The 19,027-nt window shown below is 42.1% G+C and overlaps 1 protein-coding gene across 1 annotated transcript; it reads left to right on the forward strand.

Annotated features, from left to right (window-relative positions):
* Positions 1-4,201: 4,201 nt before the first annotated feature.
* Positions 4,202-18,013, forward strand: faxdc2 (fatty acid hydroxylase domain containing 2). The gene is made up of 9 exons (XM_080014174.1): positions 4,202-4,227; positions 6,649-6,686; positions 8,805-8,902; positions 9,576-9,679; positions 11,056-11,177; positions 11,861-12,066; positions 13,548-13,653; positions 15,341-15,507; positions 17,036-18,013. The coding sequence occupies exons 1-9, from the start codon at positions 4,212-4,214 to the stop codon at positions 17,190-17,192; spliced, it is 1,014 nt and encodes a 337-aa protein (XP_079870300.1). The 5' UTR covers positions 4,202-4,211; the 3' UTR covers positions 17,193-18,013.
* Positions 18,014-19,027: the final 1,014 nt, after the last annotated feature.

Genomic DNA, 19,027 nt, shown 5'->3' on the forward strand with positions numbered 1-19,027 from the left:
CCAGCCTTCACAAATGGGGCAGTAGCCCCACTCCACTGTGTGCTTGTGGAGAGGAGCAAACCATAGAACACATCATAGAAGTTTGCCCTCTTCAAAAACTGACCAGGAGGCAACTGCTTGGCTTAGGGACTTTGCATTCGCCAAATAAACCTTAATTATTATACTATTGTTTTTGTTAATGAAAAACTGAGTGCTGTGTTTATCTCAGACAATATGAATAAAATGTATGTATGTACGTATGTATGTATGTATGTATGTATGTATGTATGTATGTATGTATGTATGTATCTATCTATCCATCTATCTATCTATCTGTCTATCTATCTATCTATCTATCTATCTATCTATCTGTCTATCCATCCAGTATATAGCACATTTTATCTGAGGGTGCTCTTCTCTTTTGTAAATGTTCATCCATTTCAACAATTTACTGTCAACACCCCAACTAGCTCTGCCTGTTTATCTTTCATCTGATCTTTGCATTCTTATCAGGAAAGGCAGACCCCGCCACCAACAATGGAGACAGCATATAGAGGAGCACATGCATAAGGCAAATACATTGAATGGCTGCTTCTTAAAAAGTGGCAGTTTAGGAATAATTTATGCCAGATAAGTATCAAATACGGGATACAAAACATTCTTAGGGATGACCACTTTAGGGTTACAATTTTGTTTTTAAAGGGCTTTGAATGTGAATTGAGATGTTAGAGACAAAAACATAAATTTCCCCAAAAGATGTCGGGACGTACGACGCGTCGAGAGGCCTTCCCTCGCACCCTTTTACAGCCGCGGCTAAAATGCCGATGGAGCTCTCTCTGGGAGGCATGGAGGAGTGACCAGGCGCCGGCGTCACGCTCAGCTTCACGGTGACTTGGCCCTTCTCACTTATTCCAATCAGAACGGCAAGGCAGCATGTTCAAATGATCGAATGAGGCGGAAGAATGCAAACTGTGGATCCTCAAAGCCCAATTCTCTCAAATTTAGGGGATTTGGCGCCCCTACAGTTTCTCGGTGCAATTGCACTCTTCTGTCACTGTCGTAAAACTCGGTCCGATGTCCAAAAAAATACTTATCTTACCGGACAAATTTGAACCTTATCAGTCAAGTTCCAATAACAGTCTATATTAAAATGCAAACATAATGCACACCTAGGTTAGAGCGGCCCTTGCACGGCCCTCGCCGCTTCAGCGAGCACTCGGAGCCGTGGGAAGAGAGGGCGCGGGGATCGCCGCGCTGCCACCGACGAAGGTACCAGATGTGCTTGGCCTGGCAGATCGGCTCGCACGCGCGAGACAGAGGGTGAATTGGCCCCGTGGCGCAATGAAAGTGAATGTGCCTGCCGAGGTGCGGGTGCCGGCCGCAAAACTCATCCACGTCCGTCGGGGAGGTGGAGTGGCTACGTTTTGTATGCGCATTTCTACGGGACATTTTGACGGCCAAGTGTATAATTTCTGTTTAAACCGGTAATTAGCGGAGCCAAACATCAAGGAAGTGATGTAGAGCCATAAAGCGAAACATACTTTTCCTGTGGTTTTATACCAGAACACCATAGCTACATAGTGGAAGAACAGGCGTCCGGGGATGGGTGTGAATGAAAGAGGTGCCATTCTCCATATTACAAGTCGGTGTACCATCAAAATGATTCTGAAGCTGTTTTTTTAAGGTTAAAAAATTGGCGCCGGATTGTACCATGTAGTGGAGGGAACAGGCGGGGGGTAGGCATAAGGAAACTGAGTGAAATAAAATAACCTACAGTATATCTAAAATAAAAACACAGTTCTGGCGCACTGATCACGGGCGGCACATCGTGGGCACAGTCGGTACCGTCAGAGAGGGCGATTAGGGGCGCAGAGCCGGCGCTGTGGGCCTATTTGAGATCAAGGGGTATTCATACCATATTTGGGGCTTCACCCCTAACGACGCCACTGTCGCCAACGTTCCATTAGTGTAATACCTGGGGTCCCCTGCTTGATTTCATTGGAACTTCTGCAAAGCGGGGTCCCGTCAAAATTGCACCCGTTTTTGGCAAAGTGCTACTCAAACCCAAATTGTGAAAAAAGCACAGCACACTTTGCAACACAAGCTACCTTGAAGGACTCTCAAACATAATGGCGATAACCCACTGCGATGGCACAATAATACAATATAATACAAACAATAATTTAGACGGTACCGACTGTGCTCAGGGCACGCCAGCGCACACCTCATCGACAGTTTCCCAGAAGCGGCAAAAATGGCTAGAGCCTGGTCGGGCTGAGCCCCCGATGTCTTTGCATCCTAGCAACGCCCCTGGTCCCCAAAACATGTTTTTGAAGATTTCTTGCTGAAAATAACACTCAGATCGTGCATTATAGCCTTTTTAACAAAACCCATCTAAATCTAATCGAAACCCATCCTGTTCGTGATGCTCTGTTTAAAGTGGAAGGACCCACCCTCCTGAGGCCCCTAGTTCTGTTCTGTACTAACCCTAACCCTTTACTTCCGGGTTCCGTTGTATTAACTCCGTAAACTTTCACTGATTTTATCAGTACACCAAAATCTGTTTCTGCACAAATTTGAGGCAAGAAAGTTGTTGCCTAATATACGTTGTGTCACTCATATTTGATCTACATGGCCTAATTTAAAAGTTCTTTCTGACTTGTTCCCATTCAACAGTAAAAAGCTTGTGAGAGACACCGCACCGGCACCGCACACAGGAACGTCAGAAAATAAAATAATACATCTAGAATAAAAACACTATTTGTTGTACACTGTTTTTTGAAAAAAGAAACACACGGCAGAAATTTTTTTTTTTTAAATACTTACATTTTCATCCTCTGCAGTTTCTTCAGGGACGGTTGGTATTCATTTCTCTTTCTTTTATAAGATTTGTGCTGGTTTTCCGCAGCAGGGCTTTAATTCTTGTGTTATTTCCCCAGGTGTGGGCGGAGTTACTTTCAGATGGAGGGCGGTTCTAGCGCTGCTGAAGCCCACAATGACATAGATAGAGGCTGCAAAGCTGAACGTCTCATTTCACCAGATGTTTTCTGAATTAGGCAGGCCACAAAAAAAACGATCGAGTCTAATTTCACAGTCTGTGCGTTAGTAGCCCATCAGAGACCCAAATGTATAAGCACTGAAAAAGTGGGTTTTTCACAATAGGTCCCCTTTAAGTAGGACATGCAAACATGGTAATATCACCTTTACTAGAGTCAGTGTATTCGCACTTTTAAGTAAAAGGTCTGAGCACTTCTTCCACTATTGGGGCTTTCACATTTGATGCAAGCATTTTCAAAGGCCATTTAGGAAACACTCTTGGTAACGTCACATAATGCTTCGCATCCTTTCGGTCACTCTTCTGAGACCAATTTCTTTCCTTCCAGTAAGCTTAACTCTGGACCTCAGCTCAAAAAGTTGGATGCGGAATTTTGAAACGGCAGTGCGGCTCTGCGAAGCGTTCCCGTCCTCTGGCTACTGCGGAGCAGGAGTGACGTCACAGTCCCCCCCCCCCACGTTCTCTGATCCTGTATTATTATGTCAGCGCGATAGCGACATTGACCACCAGGGGTCAGACCCTGCAGCGCTGTGCGTTCCGCGGTCTTCAGATCAGGAACTAGTGGTTTAAAGGAGAAAGGTGGGTCGAAAAAAAGAAGATCCTCAATGAAGAACATTTCAATCTGACAACAGGAGCAGCCATTTGAATGCCAGTTTAATACAACAACAGTCACAGTAGATGAGTAAACAGAGGAAGAACGACTTGAGAACCCGGAGCGAAATGCCACTTTAAATGCACATATCTGTATATACATAGGCATATTCCTTCTATCTATTCCATTTTATTTCAATTTATTTTTATTGTATTTTATTCTATATATTTTTTATCTTATTCTATACGTATTCCACTTACTGTATTACGTTTTAGGAGTCAGTTAGTCGGTCTATTAGAAAGGAATGTTCTACTTTTCATTTTATATTTTATTTTTTCCCAGGACATAGTGTGTGCTATCACCGGGTGCGTTGCATTACATTTCACTGCATATATGTATGAAAGTATGTATATGTATGTGACAGATAAAAAATCTTGAATCTTGAATCTTGAAAAATAGGGAAGAGCGGCGCTGCGGGGGGGGGGGGGGTCATGTGACCAGCGCTCAGCCAATCAGCAGCCTCGTCTCGTTGTAAATACTTGGTTCACGTTGTGCACAATAACAGAGCAGCTGCCACGCGCCGCGATGACGGTCACCGCCGGTAAGTCTCCGTTCACACGTTTTGTTGTGTTGGTGAAGCTTTGCAACGTCACCGCTTGAGATGATTGAAGACTCAGGATTCAAGGGTGGAATGAATGGAGAATGGTCTGTTGTTGTCGTTGACCAAACTCAACGTTCTGTGCCATTTGAACGACTGAGGCGACAGACCTACGCCGGCTTCAACTACTCTATCGGTGTAAGACAACTTCGTACGTCATCGGATAATATAATATATAATGTAATATAATAAAATATGATACAACATAACGAAACGTAATGTAATGCATCGAATCAATGAGCAATAATATAATGCAATGTGTCAAATCAATGGGCAATAATATAATATATTATAATATAATATAATATAATGTAATGCAATGTATGAAATCAATGGGCAATAATACAATTTAATATGATATAATATAATATAATAATAAACTTTATTTATATAGCACTATATATTTTCCTAACAAGATTACAAAGTGCTTCACAGCAAAAAAAAAAAAACTGATTAAAAACAGCAAAGATAAAAACAATACAGATTTAAGAACAGCAGGTAGAAATGAGACAAATAAAAAACAACTCGGGGATCATAAAACACCGGGGGATAAAATATAATTATAAAGTATAAAATGGTAGGAGTTAAATGATAAAACCCAGTAACTTAAATGTAATAATTCATAAACGCTTTCCTATAAAAGAAAGTTTTAATATGGTATTCAAAGGCGCGGTCATAAAACGCATTACAATAGTCCAGGTGGGAGAAAATAAAAGCATGAATAACTTTGTGCAAATCAGTGGGCAATAAGAATGATCTGATTTTGGAAATTTTCTTTAGCTGAAACAAAGCAAGACTGGACAACATTATTGACCCTTAAAACAGAGATCTGCATTGAAAATAACAGCAAAAATTCTGACAGCCTGCCTCATATTTTTGTCAGTAAACAGAGCTTACTGTGAAGCAGGCTGCTGAAATGTGTTTGACCAAAGACTATGACCTCAGATTTTGTCATCATTTCGTTTTAAAAAGTTTTGGCACATCCAGTATTTTATATCACAGAGGCAAGCGAGGAAATGATCTAAACTGCTGGAGTTATAAGATTGGAGAGAAACAGGTAGCTGTGTGTCATCCACATAACAGTGATGGGAAACACCATGGCTCTGGCTGATCTGGCTGAGGGGAAGCATGTATACTGAGAACAGTAGAGGGCCAAGAATGGACCCATGAGGAACACCACAACACCAAAAGGTTCTATGGGACAGGTATGAACGTAGGAGTTGTAGAGCAGTTCCCTTAAGACCAACCCATGTTTCCGGATGCTGCGGGTGGACAGCGTGTTCACTTGTGACGAACGCGGTTCTCAAATCTAGAAGCACGAGGACAGAGCGGTCACTGCTATCTGCTGAAACCAGTCATTAGAGACCTCCACAAGGGCTTTCTCTGTGCTGTGGCAAGCTCTAAAGCCTGACTGAAAACTGTAAAAAATTGTGTTGAATCATTGGGTTGACATGACTTTCTCCAGTAGCTCGGATAAAAAACGGATCATTTGGAAATTGGTCTGTGTTGAATAATTGCATGTTTGAAACAGTTTTGAAAGTTGTCAGAGAACTGTTAATAATCAATACAATAAAAGGATTGACTGTGGGGAAAACCTGGGTTGGGGTAATATCTAAAACCCAGGTGGAGGATTTCATTTTAGAAATTAATTTCCCGAGTGTTGAGATGTTAATAGTTTGAAACTGGGTGAGGGAAGCAAGGTTATTGTTGATGGTGGGTAGATGTCGTGGATCAGGTAAAATCCAAGACCTAATTCTCTCTATCTTCCCAATAAAATCAGCAGCAAATTTCTCTGTCACATCGTTTCCATGCTCCAGATCTGTACTGGCTGGTCCATTGAAAACAGAACTGATAACGTTAAATACAATTTTGCGGCTAAGATTGTTCCTAGATATTACGTTTGCTGATCTTGCATCTCTTACTGCTGTCTGACAGTTTGCCATGAATTATTTGAGGGTGTTGTGAACGATTGCAGACTTAGTTAGTTTACATAACAATAACATTAACATTTCAAGTTGCAAATTTAGTCAGCCGATCTTATGATTTCCAAAACCAAATAGAGGCAAATGTTAAAAAAACAAACAAAAACTTAACTTGGGGACCCCCAGGGGTGTCTCAGCAGGTTCCAGGTGGCCCCCAGTAAAATGATGGAGATCAATGGTGGAGATTTCTAGGAATATCAATATTCTCTGATTGGGGGTCCCGGACACTGAAACTTATCAAACGGGATCCATGGCCTATGGCGGTTGGTATCATTGTACTCTCTTGTTGTTTGGCTGAATTAGGATATTTTTGGAATGCAATGTTTTCAGTCTTTCAAATATAATATCAAAAAACAAATGACTGTGCTTGCTGTCGCTGCAGACATGAAGGGAGCCATGTTCCTGGACGCTGGTAAACAGGTACGGTGACAACATACTCCTTTATTACTTTGTTATCACACTATTGCCGTTCACAAGAAGAAAAACCTGTATCGGCAGCCCCACAGCAAAATGAGTCATGGAAAGAGTGAGAGCAGGAGAGAGAGAGAGAGAGACACACAAACACACACACACACACACACACACACACACACACACAGAGCCAGAGGCAGATAACAAACAACATAAAAAAGTATAATAATAAAGCAAAAACATTAACATGAAAAAATATCAATAAAACCTATGAATATAATAAATATACACATAAATAAACATAAAAAGTAACAAAAAACTGATAAATAAATTGATAAATATATATAATAAATATGGACATTAAATCTTTAAAAAAATTACAAGTAATGAAATAATCCGAACAATGAACATAAAGACAGACAATGTGAATAGTGAATGAAAGAAGGATGTTTTTTATTTTAGTCAAAATGAAGGTGCAACTTAGCTCAGCTGGCCAATCGAGTTCAATGTAGCGTGGTTTTGCAGATAGTGACTCTGTGCGGCCAACTGGACCAGACGAGCGCAACTTGACGAGCTGCATTTTCCCACAGTGATGTGTGGATAGAGGCAGGAGCCTGATTTCACCACCTAGAGAGAGAGAGAGAGAGCGAGAGAGAGTGAGAGTGACTAGTTTGGTTGGCATTACTGACTCAGCTGGCAGCCGACAGACATCTCTGCTTACGAATGTATAATTATTAGCAGTTAGTCACAAAAGGTCGTGTGAAAAATGAGGCAGTGCGCCTTTAATTCGACACACAAGCCCTTGAACCTATTCATCACTTGATTATCTCCTCTGCTCATCGAGTGATGAAAGGTTTGACTATTTTTGGGATTTGTGCCGGACAAATTCCAATTAGCTGTTTAAAAAAAAAAGAAAGAATGGAAATGATTCTCCTGTGTTGCATGGTCAAAACTGCAAAGCTGCGCTAGTTCTTCTAATTGACCTGTTCCGGACTATTAGTAGAAATGAAAGATTCAACTCTTATTTTGGATTTGGTTCTTCATGAGTCACTTGGTAAAAAATTTTCGTTCCATTTTCCGAGTCTTCATTGATTTGATTATTTTGGTTGGTGTAACACAGTGCATTTAAAAGTATAGGAAGACAAACTGAATTTACCCACATACCTTATTGATAATAGATTTTTTTCCATATTCCATGATGCATTGGGATGCATTAAAAAGGACTAGCAAAGCCGTGCAGCATATTAAATAGCAGAAGTAAATACAGCCAGTCAATAAAACTGTCTAAATATGTACATTTGTGGCCCTCTTGGCCTCTGAAGTTGAGTAAGTCTGGTTTAGTCAGTCCTGGCATGGAGGAGGGAAATAATAATAATAATAATAATAATAACTGTGGGGGTTTAAAGGTAAAGTAATTTGTCACTTCCACAAAAATCTACATTTTCTTATCCATTGTCTATATTTTCCCATTGGGTCAAATCCCAACACACCTGGATTCCTTAGCGGTTGTTCTTGTGACTGGAACTACAGTATGTTTATTATGCCTCTGTGATAAATCAGTCTCCATTTGTGCCATCCCGCGTGCATGCCTGTATGTGATGATTATTTGCTAAACTCTGAAGCGCAGGGATCATTATGAAACATGTTTTTCCCGGTTTCCAAAGCAGGACAAAGGGTAGTGGAGACACAAAATGATGGTGTGTTTTATGGAAACTAGGAAAAATGTAATGCGTACTCAGCACAACCAAACTGGACCCTGTGTACTGGTGCTTGCAGCTTTATTTATTATTATGCATTTATACATAATTTTTTTTCATTTATTAGTTAATTAATTCATTATACTTTATTAAATCCCTCTGGGGGAAATTTGTTTGTCGAGGAACAACGGCTTTCAGCAAATTTACGTTTCTGCCTTTTCTTTTCCACCCTGTCACAATGAGCTTATTTAACTCCGCAAGGCTCCAAGGGACCTGGGGCCTCGACTGAGAAACACACAAACCCAGCGAACGGATCCTGTGTTTGGAGAGATCGCTGTTTCAATACGACTCCATATCTGGGGAAAAAAGATAATAAAGGGGAAATCAGAATGGTGCAGTGTGACAGGGTTCCTGCTGCTCTGCTCCGCAGGAAGGACCAGGAGGGCTGTGGGACTGTGTGAGGAAAGGAGCCTTCATCATTGGATCTGGACTGTTATTCCTGGCTGCATTTGGAAACTCCCTCACATGGTAATTTAAAGCCACTTTACCCCCAATGAACATAAATGAAGGGAAAATGTCAATACTACAGTATGTACTGGAGATTATAATTATGCCATTGTATTTATATCAAATTATAAAATTATATTATTGTATTATATGTGAGGGGGTGGTAAATTACAGTCACCACCCTAAAAGAAATCATTAAAATTCCAATTTTAAGATGTTTAAAAGATTTTATTGGATTTCAAGAGGTTCCTTATCACTGGATCTGGACTTTCATTCTGAACAACAATCTAAAAGTTGATAGCATTGTAATATTGCCTAGAAAGATAATTCTGTGTAGTGGTAAACTTTTGGGGTTTTAGAAACTGAACTCCAGCTACAAGATCCAATGAAAAGGTCTCCACTCATCCAAGCCTCAGATAAAAATACTACTAATAATAATAATAATAATAATAATAAACACTTTTATTTCTTGCTGAAGGAATGTTGTCATAATTAGTGAATATCATTTGGAAAAATACGGATAAATGATACTTGAAGATTACTGGCAAACTTTCTCAATTGGCCTGACGACAAGAAAAAAAAACACTGTAACGAAAACCTGGGATTCTAAATAAACGAAATTAATCTGAACAGTGTAACGTGCAGTGTGGAGGCTGTTTGCTTAAGTAAACTGTATTTTGACTGTTTGTTTCAGGCATCTGCAAAGGTTCTGGGGGGCCTCAGGAGACTTCTGGCAGAACATGTGGACGAAGCTGTTCCTCAAATTTCAAGGTCACCATACCGCACTGTTCTACTTGGGTGAGAAAACGCTGAAGTCCTTTGTTTTGTTGCCACATTTGATCAATATAATTGATCTACGGGAGACAAACATCCAGCAGCGGTATTGCTGTCATGTCAAGTTCGAGAACTCTTTCAAAGAATTTCAATCAGTTTGGAACTTATCAAAAAATGGAAATTAGCTCCAGTGTTGCAAAATCAAAATTGCAAGGCTGCGCTGATTCATCTTATTCATCAGTTCCACTATTCGTAGTGAGGAAAGGTTAGACTGTTTTTTGAGACTCGGTTCTCGGGTAAAAAGTGTAATTAAAAGCAGTAGTTTTCGAGAGTTGAATCCATTTAATATGAATTGTGCCAAATGAATTGGCCTGTTTTTCCATGGACTTTAATTCAATCCTCATACCCTCAAAAAATGTTGGGAAACACTGACTTAACACTGAAATCCTAGAAAGTCTAGAATGGGACTTATTCCAATCAGAGAACAGTTTTCACACTCACCTGTTCGTCTATTCATTCATATGGTGCCTAACTAGAGGACACGCATCATTTCCTCCGCGAGACACAGATGAGGCTTTGTTTCGAGGCGCAGGTCATGTGACGTATAAATGACGAGGGCTCTCCCCTTTGCTTTCTCGCCCCCAAACCGTAGAACGAGGCCTGGTTGTCGTGAAGGGTCTTGTCGTTTGAGCGCCGGCAGCTTTTTGAACCGTATGACCAAGTCACAGCCTCCCTAACTTACCTCCATAGACCGAACGGGGATAATGATATTAATAAAATGCTTGTTGTTTCGGGGAAGGCAACTGGGAGACCCCGTGATACTTCTTACGTAATAAGGCCGTCCGACGTTACCCCGTGTGGGATGTTGTGTATCATGGCACACGTCTCAGTAAAGATCCAGTATTTACAAGCGCGGTTTCACCTCCCTCGCGTCACTCCGCCTCCACTAGCGAGTGGTGCCGTCTTGTGACTACGGTGGAAGACTCCAAGAGATGAATGTGGACAGCGATCTTAATAGTAATAATTCATACGGGGAATAGTTTGCTACGTTGTTGTGGAATATTTTCCTTATTCTTCCTTTTCCTTATATCACGCTAGACATATAACTTTAAATAATAATTTCAAACCAGTATTCTGTATTCTATGTCTCTGCATTCTTTTATTTAGTAAGTAGCCTTGTAATAAGCATGATAATGTCCAGACAGCCGCTCATTATCGCAAAATAATTACGTCGCCCCCCTTCAGAGTGATAGAAGACCTGTTCACCCTGCCGGGGCTTATTTTGCCAATAATGTCCAGCCGGCTGCATGTTATCGCTTCCGCACAACACTATATGCCCGAATGTAAATTTGAGAAGCCTTACTGTAAGTTTTTCATTTTTTGATTTTGTGCTTGGACAGGAACGGCGCTGCTTCCCCTTATTTCCTTCTGGGCGGCCAACGCTCTGCTCCTTCTGGTGGACGTCACCGGTAAACCGTCCTTCATCACCCGCTACCGCATCCAGGCGGACAAGAACAGCCCTGTGAGCTCCTCTCTGTGTGTGTGTGTGTGTGTGTGTGTGTGTGTGTGTGTGTGTGTGTGTGTGTGTGTGTGTGTGTGTGTGTGTGTGTGTGTGTGTGTGTGTGTGTGTGTGTGTGTGTGTGTGTGTGTGTGTGTGTGTGTGTGTGGAGCATATCTGGGTATGATGCGTCCACGTGTCCAAAGTCCTCGAACTCTGTTTGCCATGTAGATGTTGTTGGATAACAAAGGCTCTGGCTGATAACGTGGAAAGTGGCTGGAACCATTAACAGCTTTATGTGCAGTCAGTTGCCTTGACATTCTTGTATTCTAAATGGTTTTTTTTTCCAGATATAAGTATATTTTTCAAGATATCGTTATATACACTAAATGCTGTATTTTGGAAACATTCATCGATGCTGCTGAGACGATCAAGATACAGTGTTGCATTACATTTAGGAGCTAATGCCGCTATCTGTAGTGACCCGCTGATAAGGCGTCATTTAGACAGCTGACTTACTCAGGATTACAGTGTTAAGAATTGAGTCATAAACATTGCTTAACTTTAGTAATGTGCTTTTGGAACAGGACGTTTCATTTCGGGCGCACGGGAAAATGCACTTGTTCGGGTTAGCGACCAAAACATACAAAGTACAAGGTTGCCCCAACTCTGACCGGTTTTCCCTCCTCCCTCCCTCGCCCCTGCAGGTGGACAAGGCAAAGCTGCGTCATGCCCTGCTGACCGTGCTGTTCAACCAGGTGTTCATCTCAGGGCCCATGGTGGTCGGGGTGCACCACGTGATGACGTGGCGGGGGGACCCCTGCGGTGCCGAGCTGCCCGCCTTCCACTGGGCGCTGCTGGAGCTGGCCTTCTGTGCCGTCATCGAGGAGATCATGTTCTACTACTCGCACAGGTGGGGCGTCCGCCCGGCCGGGGGTCGGGTTTGGGAATGAAAGTAGTAAAAAGCTGGGTTTTTCAACCACAGAGGGGCGAATTCACACAGCAACTGCGCGGCTTTTGCGCCCGCTAAACCCACGCGAATGACAAGGAAGGCGAGCGTCTAATTCACAAAGCACCCCAACGGTGAAGCGCACCGCTGACTGCGCTGCCACGCAAATAGCGTCTCGGTGCGCCAGTGCTATTTGCCCGTATTTAAATTAGGTATTGTTCATACATTTGGTGCAAACTTGGCTCCTTTCTATGCAAATGAGCCTCATTGCAAATAGCGTCCAATTCACAAAACACCAGCGCTAACAGCCACACGCAGAGTGAAATCATTACCGTCTGTAGAGACACTGTGCGCGACCAAAAAAAAGGCAAAGGTGTGCGATCGTCTTCAGAGAGCTGGTGCAACCGTAGCACATTTGAAGTGAGTCATGCCCAGCCTTTCCAGCGATCTGGAAATATTATTTTGACATTATTATTATTATTATTATTATTATTGTCATTATTATTACTGTCACAGAATTTGTAGGTTGTAGATCGCGCAGCAGTCCGCGGTTTTGAAACTTTGAATAATTTATTGTAAGATAAGGCTTGACAAACCTGGCAAGAACGTTTCCATAATTCCCATTAAACAAAAAACCAACTAAAAGATGTAGGGAATAGTGAAAAAGTGGTCAAAACTGGCATCGAACCTCAGAACCGTGTTCAGCTCCACCGGCCACGGCCTTTCCCGTGCAGCGGCGTAAAGTGAAATATATTAAAATTGTCATCATTTCTACATTGTTATATTAGGATTTAGTGAGAACTAGAATTTCTTAAGTAAAAAAAATAGATAGATAGATGGACGGATAGACAGACGGACGGACGGACAGATAGATAGAAATTATAGATTTACTCATACTATTCAAATGTTTTATAGTCACTGCACATAAACCTAAAAATTCAAAGTAAAACCCAGGGTCCCCACCTGTTGTGCAATGGGGTGTGAGGGACCCCGGGGTCATCGGGTGTCCCCCACAACAAACCCCCCCTGTCAGGATTTGGTGTAGCACCGGCGCAGCCCCCCAAAGGATTTCCTTACAATTTCACATTTTCATTAAAGACTTTAAATCGAAACAACTTTGGTCCGACAATTATTGAAAGTTTTATATTTATTGACCACTGATGATCTGTTAAACAGGTAAGTGCAGAGCAGTGGCCTGAATGCGCCATGTCTTCTGTGAGTAGGACGCTGAGCGCTTGATGCGCAATTCATGGTGCTATTAGCGCCCGCCATACATTTCGGTGAATTCGCCCGAGTGTGCCGCAAACGTTGTTCAAATTCCACGTGCAAAAAAATTGAAATAATGGAAATGAACTCTTGTGTATTACTCGTCTAATTCATCAGTGCCGGCGAGATAGTCAGATCCATCAGATAGTTAACCCCCCCACCCACCCCCTCCCCGCCAGGCTGTTCCATCACCCCACCCTCTACAAGCACGTGCACAAGCAGCACCATGAGTGGACGGCCCCCATCGGCGTGGTCTCCATCTACGCCCACCCCCTGGAGCATGTGGTACGCTCCATAACTAATATGTATCCGATCTGTAACCAATCTATGTCTGATCTAAAATGGCGGACCGTGCATCCCAGACTGCATTTATTGAGTCGGAGCGCACGCATTTTTATTATTAATAGAGAGCACAAGTTACGCTTCGGCTCGTTGTTGCCATGATGCCGTTGACCAGACAATTTCACACCCTTTCACCAGACAATCATAATCACAGTACATGCATATTTCTATTCACTGTTGCATTAACAATAATTTCAGCTCGCCTATTTGACTTGCAGATGATTGCCTTCCAGGTGATAAAATGTGCTTCCCAGTTATAACAGAACAGAGAAAAAAGAAATTGAACTATTTGCAATTGAAGTGTTTTATTCAGTTGCTTTGAGGCCATTGTCATACATGTCTGTATTGAACAAGCTTCAAATGATGGCAGCATATTCCATGCCTTTGCCCAAAGGAAGTTCTCCAGAAGCCCATCTTTCATCCTATTGCAACCCCCCCAACCCGCTGACAAAAGAAACCAACCTGCTCCAACACTTCAAAAGAAGCCCAATTCTGCTGGAAAGCCCCAGACCTGGCAACCCTGCTGGCGCTCGTGGCGCTGCGAAAGTGTGAAAGAATACGCGCACCGGCTACAAATCAAAGTCTGATTAGAAAATGAGTCTCTCTCCAAAATCCGTCCCCCGTTCACTCAGCGGCAGAGGGATTCAGTGGCGATTCTTAATCGTTTGCCACCTGGAGGAGCGGAGAAACAAAGCTGATTGGTGTGAGCAGCCACAATTGTCTTTCGGCCTAAGTGATTGGGCCCAGGACAGGGTGGCTGTACACCTGTTGATTGTTTAGAGTATTCAACGAGCAACAACCCCCACCCCCGCAAGACACACACAGGAGAGGAGCCTCAGTCATGACATGTGTCCTTCTGCTCCGGGCTTGTTCCACCCAGCCCACTCTACAATAAACTGGTGTGTTTTCAACCCCGCCTGGCTTCCTGTCGGAGGGCCTTGGACCCTCCGACGACTCCCCCCTGGGCCCTGGCCACTCGGGGGGCCTGTGGCAGGCGAAACAGCCACAGCTGGATAACGTTTTTCAGACACAGACTGGTAAATCCTTCCTGACCCGAGCATCTGTAGTGCTCAGAACGTAATGACGGTTGACGAGACTGATGCAAAAAAACGCGCCATTTTATTATATTAATAATTAAGACACATTTTTCTTCATTCGTAGAAATCTCTCGCCTTCACTGAAGGCCGTGAAGGCAATGACGGTCCGCCATGTCTGATCTGTAACTAATCTGTATCTGATCTTTAACTAGTGTGGTGCTGAGGTAGAAATAGTCCATACAACGGTCCAAAAAATGCCATTATGATCATTAGGGACTGGTAGTTTAGTAACAGTACAGTTACAATGTCAGAGCTCAATTGAAGTCTTTTTCTTTTCCCTTTTCTCTATTTCTAGAAAGATAATGTATTCATTTTGACATGAGGCCATGTTTGGAACAAAGCAAATCTTACAGATTTCCTCCTGGAATTAACGGGGATACCACCTATTTTCTGTATTACCACCCCTGTGTTGGCCATGTCACCGCTCAAGATGGGTGGTAATACCCTTCAATTAAGTAAAGTAAAATTCAGGCACGTCTACTTCAGGCTCTTGTTCCACCTCTGTCGCTCCTTCCTTCCTCTCCTTCCCCTAGCTGTCCAACATGCTGCCGGCGGTGATGGGGCCCATGCTGCTGGGGTCCCACCTCTCCACCACCTCGCTGTGGTACTCCGTGGCGCTGGTCAGCACCACCATCTCCCACTGCGGCTACCACCTGCCCCTGCTGCCCTCCCCCGAGTTCCATGACTTCCACCACCTCAAGTGAGGCCTCGTCCAGACGTACAGGGATTTTTCTGAAAACACATGATTACCGTTAAAGAAAAATCTCCGTCGACACAAGAACGCAAAAAAAACTGATTTCAAATGCGCGCATAAGCACGCCAGGGCAGGAGGGGGCGATAATACGTCATAAAACGAGGTCAAACTCCACACAAGAACATTAGGAGCATTAGGACGCTACGGATGCCGCTCCTCACACCGGAGATACTCTTCAACTTCTGATGGAGACACGGAGAACAAAAAAACGTCGCTCATAGGTCCCTGACGCCGGCGTTTTCAAGAAGCTCCCTTTTAATTCCTCCCCACAAATGCACGAGAAAACAAAGTCTTTTGAAAACTCTCCCCCCTGGAAGGCGTTTTCCAAATCATTTGTTTCCAGTTCCTAAAACACCGTTTTCGTGGAAGGCCCAAGCGCAGATAAGACGCTACTTTAAAATAAATAAAATAAATAGACCCAGCCGGCCGCTTGAATCCCTGCGGGGAAGGTTGAAGGTTTGGAAACGCTTTACTGCTACACAATTTGCATGTCACTCCCTGCTCTGCCAAATACCCTATGGACTGACATATGAGGGCGTGTAGGAACTACGGGACATTTACAAATCCTAATAAGATTTGTGCCAATTTGGATCAATCAATATGATCTTCAAATTGCGATCCGTACTGCAAACAAAATCGCCATCCAAAGAGAGTCCTGCGCCGGGTCGGTTAACCGTGGGCAACCGTGGATAACCCACACAAACATGTGCCGGGTCAGTTCTGTTTCGATAACTACAAGAGACGCTGGATATTAGGAGTAAATTTGAGGAGAGGGGCGGGTAAAATCGCAAAATAACAAAATGATAGAATAAAAATAAGATAAAAACAATAAACATCTATTCAAAAATACCTTTATTTTTAGGCTACAGAATAAATGATAGAATACGATAGTCGCGACGCCTCCGCATGGGTCCTGCTGATCAGACAGTTTCGCTGATGGGGCACTTTCGTTGAGACAGATCATCTGTTGAAGTTCCCTTATCTGATGGGCGAGACATGTTGCCTTTCTCCTCTTCATATTATGGCACAGAAAGTGACTAGTTCATGTCTTTTTTAAGACATGAACTCTATTTAGTCTTAATAACAAAAGCAAAGTACACATACCTTGTACAAAAGTTCATGCGAAAAGTACATCAAAACATAGACATATAACATTCTTATAACAATAATTAAATTTTTTACTATTTCAAGTTCAAGAGATTATTTGTCACATACATATACATACGGTCATACGTATATGCAATGAAATGTCATGCCACCCGGTGATTACGCACAATAAGCTCTAAAAATACAAAAAAATGCCAAAATGTGCGTAATCGACACAAGGTATTTAAATGTCAAAATACGCTACGGTACCTGAGGAAATAATGTGCAGTTAAGAAATAGTCCTTAAGGTGGGGGTTTAGGTAGTTGGGTACCGGAGGACCAAGACAGATGTACCAAGACGTTTCTTTCCTGCTCTCTCCGCCTCCAGGTTCAACCAGTGCTTCGGCGTCCTGGGCGTCCTGGACCGGCTCCACGGCACCGACGCCAAGTTCCGGCTCACCAAGCAGCACGAGCGGCACGCGCTGCTCATCTCCCTGACGCCGCTGTCTGAGAGCATCCCCGACGAGCCCAAAAAGACCCAGTGAATGAATTGAAACCCAATCGTTCCTTTTTTTTAGTTTTAACCGCTGTAATTTAAATAAATGGATATTTCAACCTACTTCTGTAGGTTGAAATACAAGGTAAGTACCTAATGTTAAACATTTTAAAATGTTTATAAATATCACTTTCTGCCGCTGAGCCCTGGCGGACGGTGAAGAGTAAAGATTTCAGCCCTTGTTTGAATATACTCAGTGAGCATTTTATTAGGGACACTATTAATACTGGGTAGGGCCTCGCTTTGCTCTCAAAGCAGCCTCAATTCGTCATGGCGTGGATTCCACAAGATGTTGGACACATTCCTTTGAGATTCTGCTCCATGTTGACATGACTGCGTCACGCAATTCCTGCAGATTTGTCAGCGGCACATCCATGCTGCAAATCTCCTGTTCTATCGCATCCCAAACGTGTTCTATTGGATTCGGATCCGGTGACTGGGAAGGCCACTGCTCAATGACATGCATGGCACTGCTGCCACATGATTGGCTGATTAGACAATTGCATGATAAGTTGGTGTACAGACATTCCGAATAAAGTGCTCAGTGTGTAGATTATATTGAGGACTTTTCAGGGTATATTTTGTTTCTTTCAAAAAAAAAATATATATATAATAAAATGACTTTAGTCAAATGACTAAATAAATATTTTGTATGTTAATAGTAAAGATGCCCATGCATTGATGGAATTAACAGCATTTTGGTTAAATGTTGAATGTGCATTATATTCTTTTCAATTAATGTATTAAAAATGTTGAAGGGGAAAAAACCCATTAAGACGCTATAATTAATACTTTTTCATAAAACTCTATGGTCCAGGAAAGGAGACTTTTTCTATACGAACCCCAGGTTTTATGGATTTCTGAATATAAATTAAAACAAATGAACAAGAATGAATGCAGTTTTCATATTGTTCCTTTTGGGATGTGCTCCAGAACACTGAGTAAACAAAGAAAAACAAACCATATCAAAATAAATTATAAAACAAAGACATTACTATTATTAGCAGTTAATATTTTTAACACATTAAATAATCACTCAGCAACAGGTGTTTTAAGGTTTTTTTTGTCCATTTTATGATTTTTTTCTTTATTAAAGGAAAAGCATGGTAACTACAAATTACAAATAACACTAACAGCGAATCACATCAGCCTACAAAGCAGATATTATGAATATTAAATGTTATAATACATCTCATTCAAGTATTTTACATTTTTCCATTTTATATATTTTTTTGTTCCTTTTCACCTACTTTTTGTCTTTTTTTTCCTCATGTCAAGCCTAGAATATTGTAATGGTAATGGACTATTAACAAGTTCTGATGGTTCATATACAGCTAGGATTTATATGGCTTCATGGAATTCTGTCGGATTTTTCGTTTTTTCAGTCTCCAGACATCATGACCAGCAGCTCAGCTTAGCCTAGTATAACTTCCGGTTGCCAGAGTAACAGGGAGAGGCTGACACCCCCCTCCCACCACTCCCTCCGATGGTCCAAGATACTGTTTTTTGGGGGGTGGAGGAGAGAGGAGACGCAGGAGTCAATGAGGGGCCAAGGCATTTTGAAGACAAGCGCCCCCTAGTGGCCAGGTCCACACTGGCTCGTCGGAAGCGCAAACAAAAAAAATAAAATAAAAAATAAAATAAAATTTGGATTTCCTTTTCTTCCTCCCGACACCCCGTTTGTTTTTATATGCATTCTAATTAATTCGCATGTAAAACAATTATTAAATAACTGATTTGTCAATTATAAGCATCTAAATTCAAACCAAAGCTCCTAGAGAAAATAATTACAATTATGGAAGGAAAAAAAAACAAAAACGTGTT

This window comes from Zeus faber (assembly GCF_960531495.2).
Source record: "Zeus faber genome assembly, chromosome: 14".
In the NCBI taxonomy this organism is placed as follows: Eukaryota; Metazoa; Chordata; class Actinopteri; order Zeiformes; family Zeidae; genus Zeus; species Zeus faber.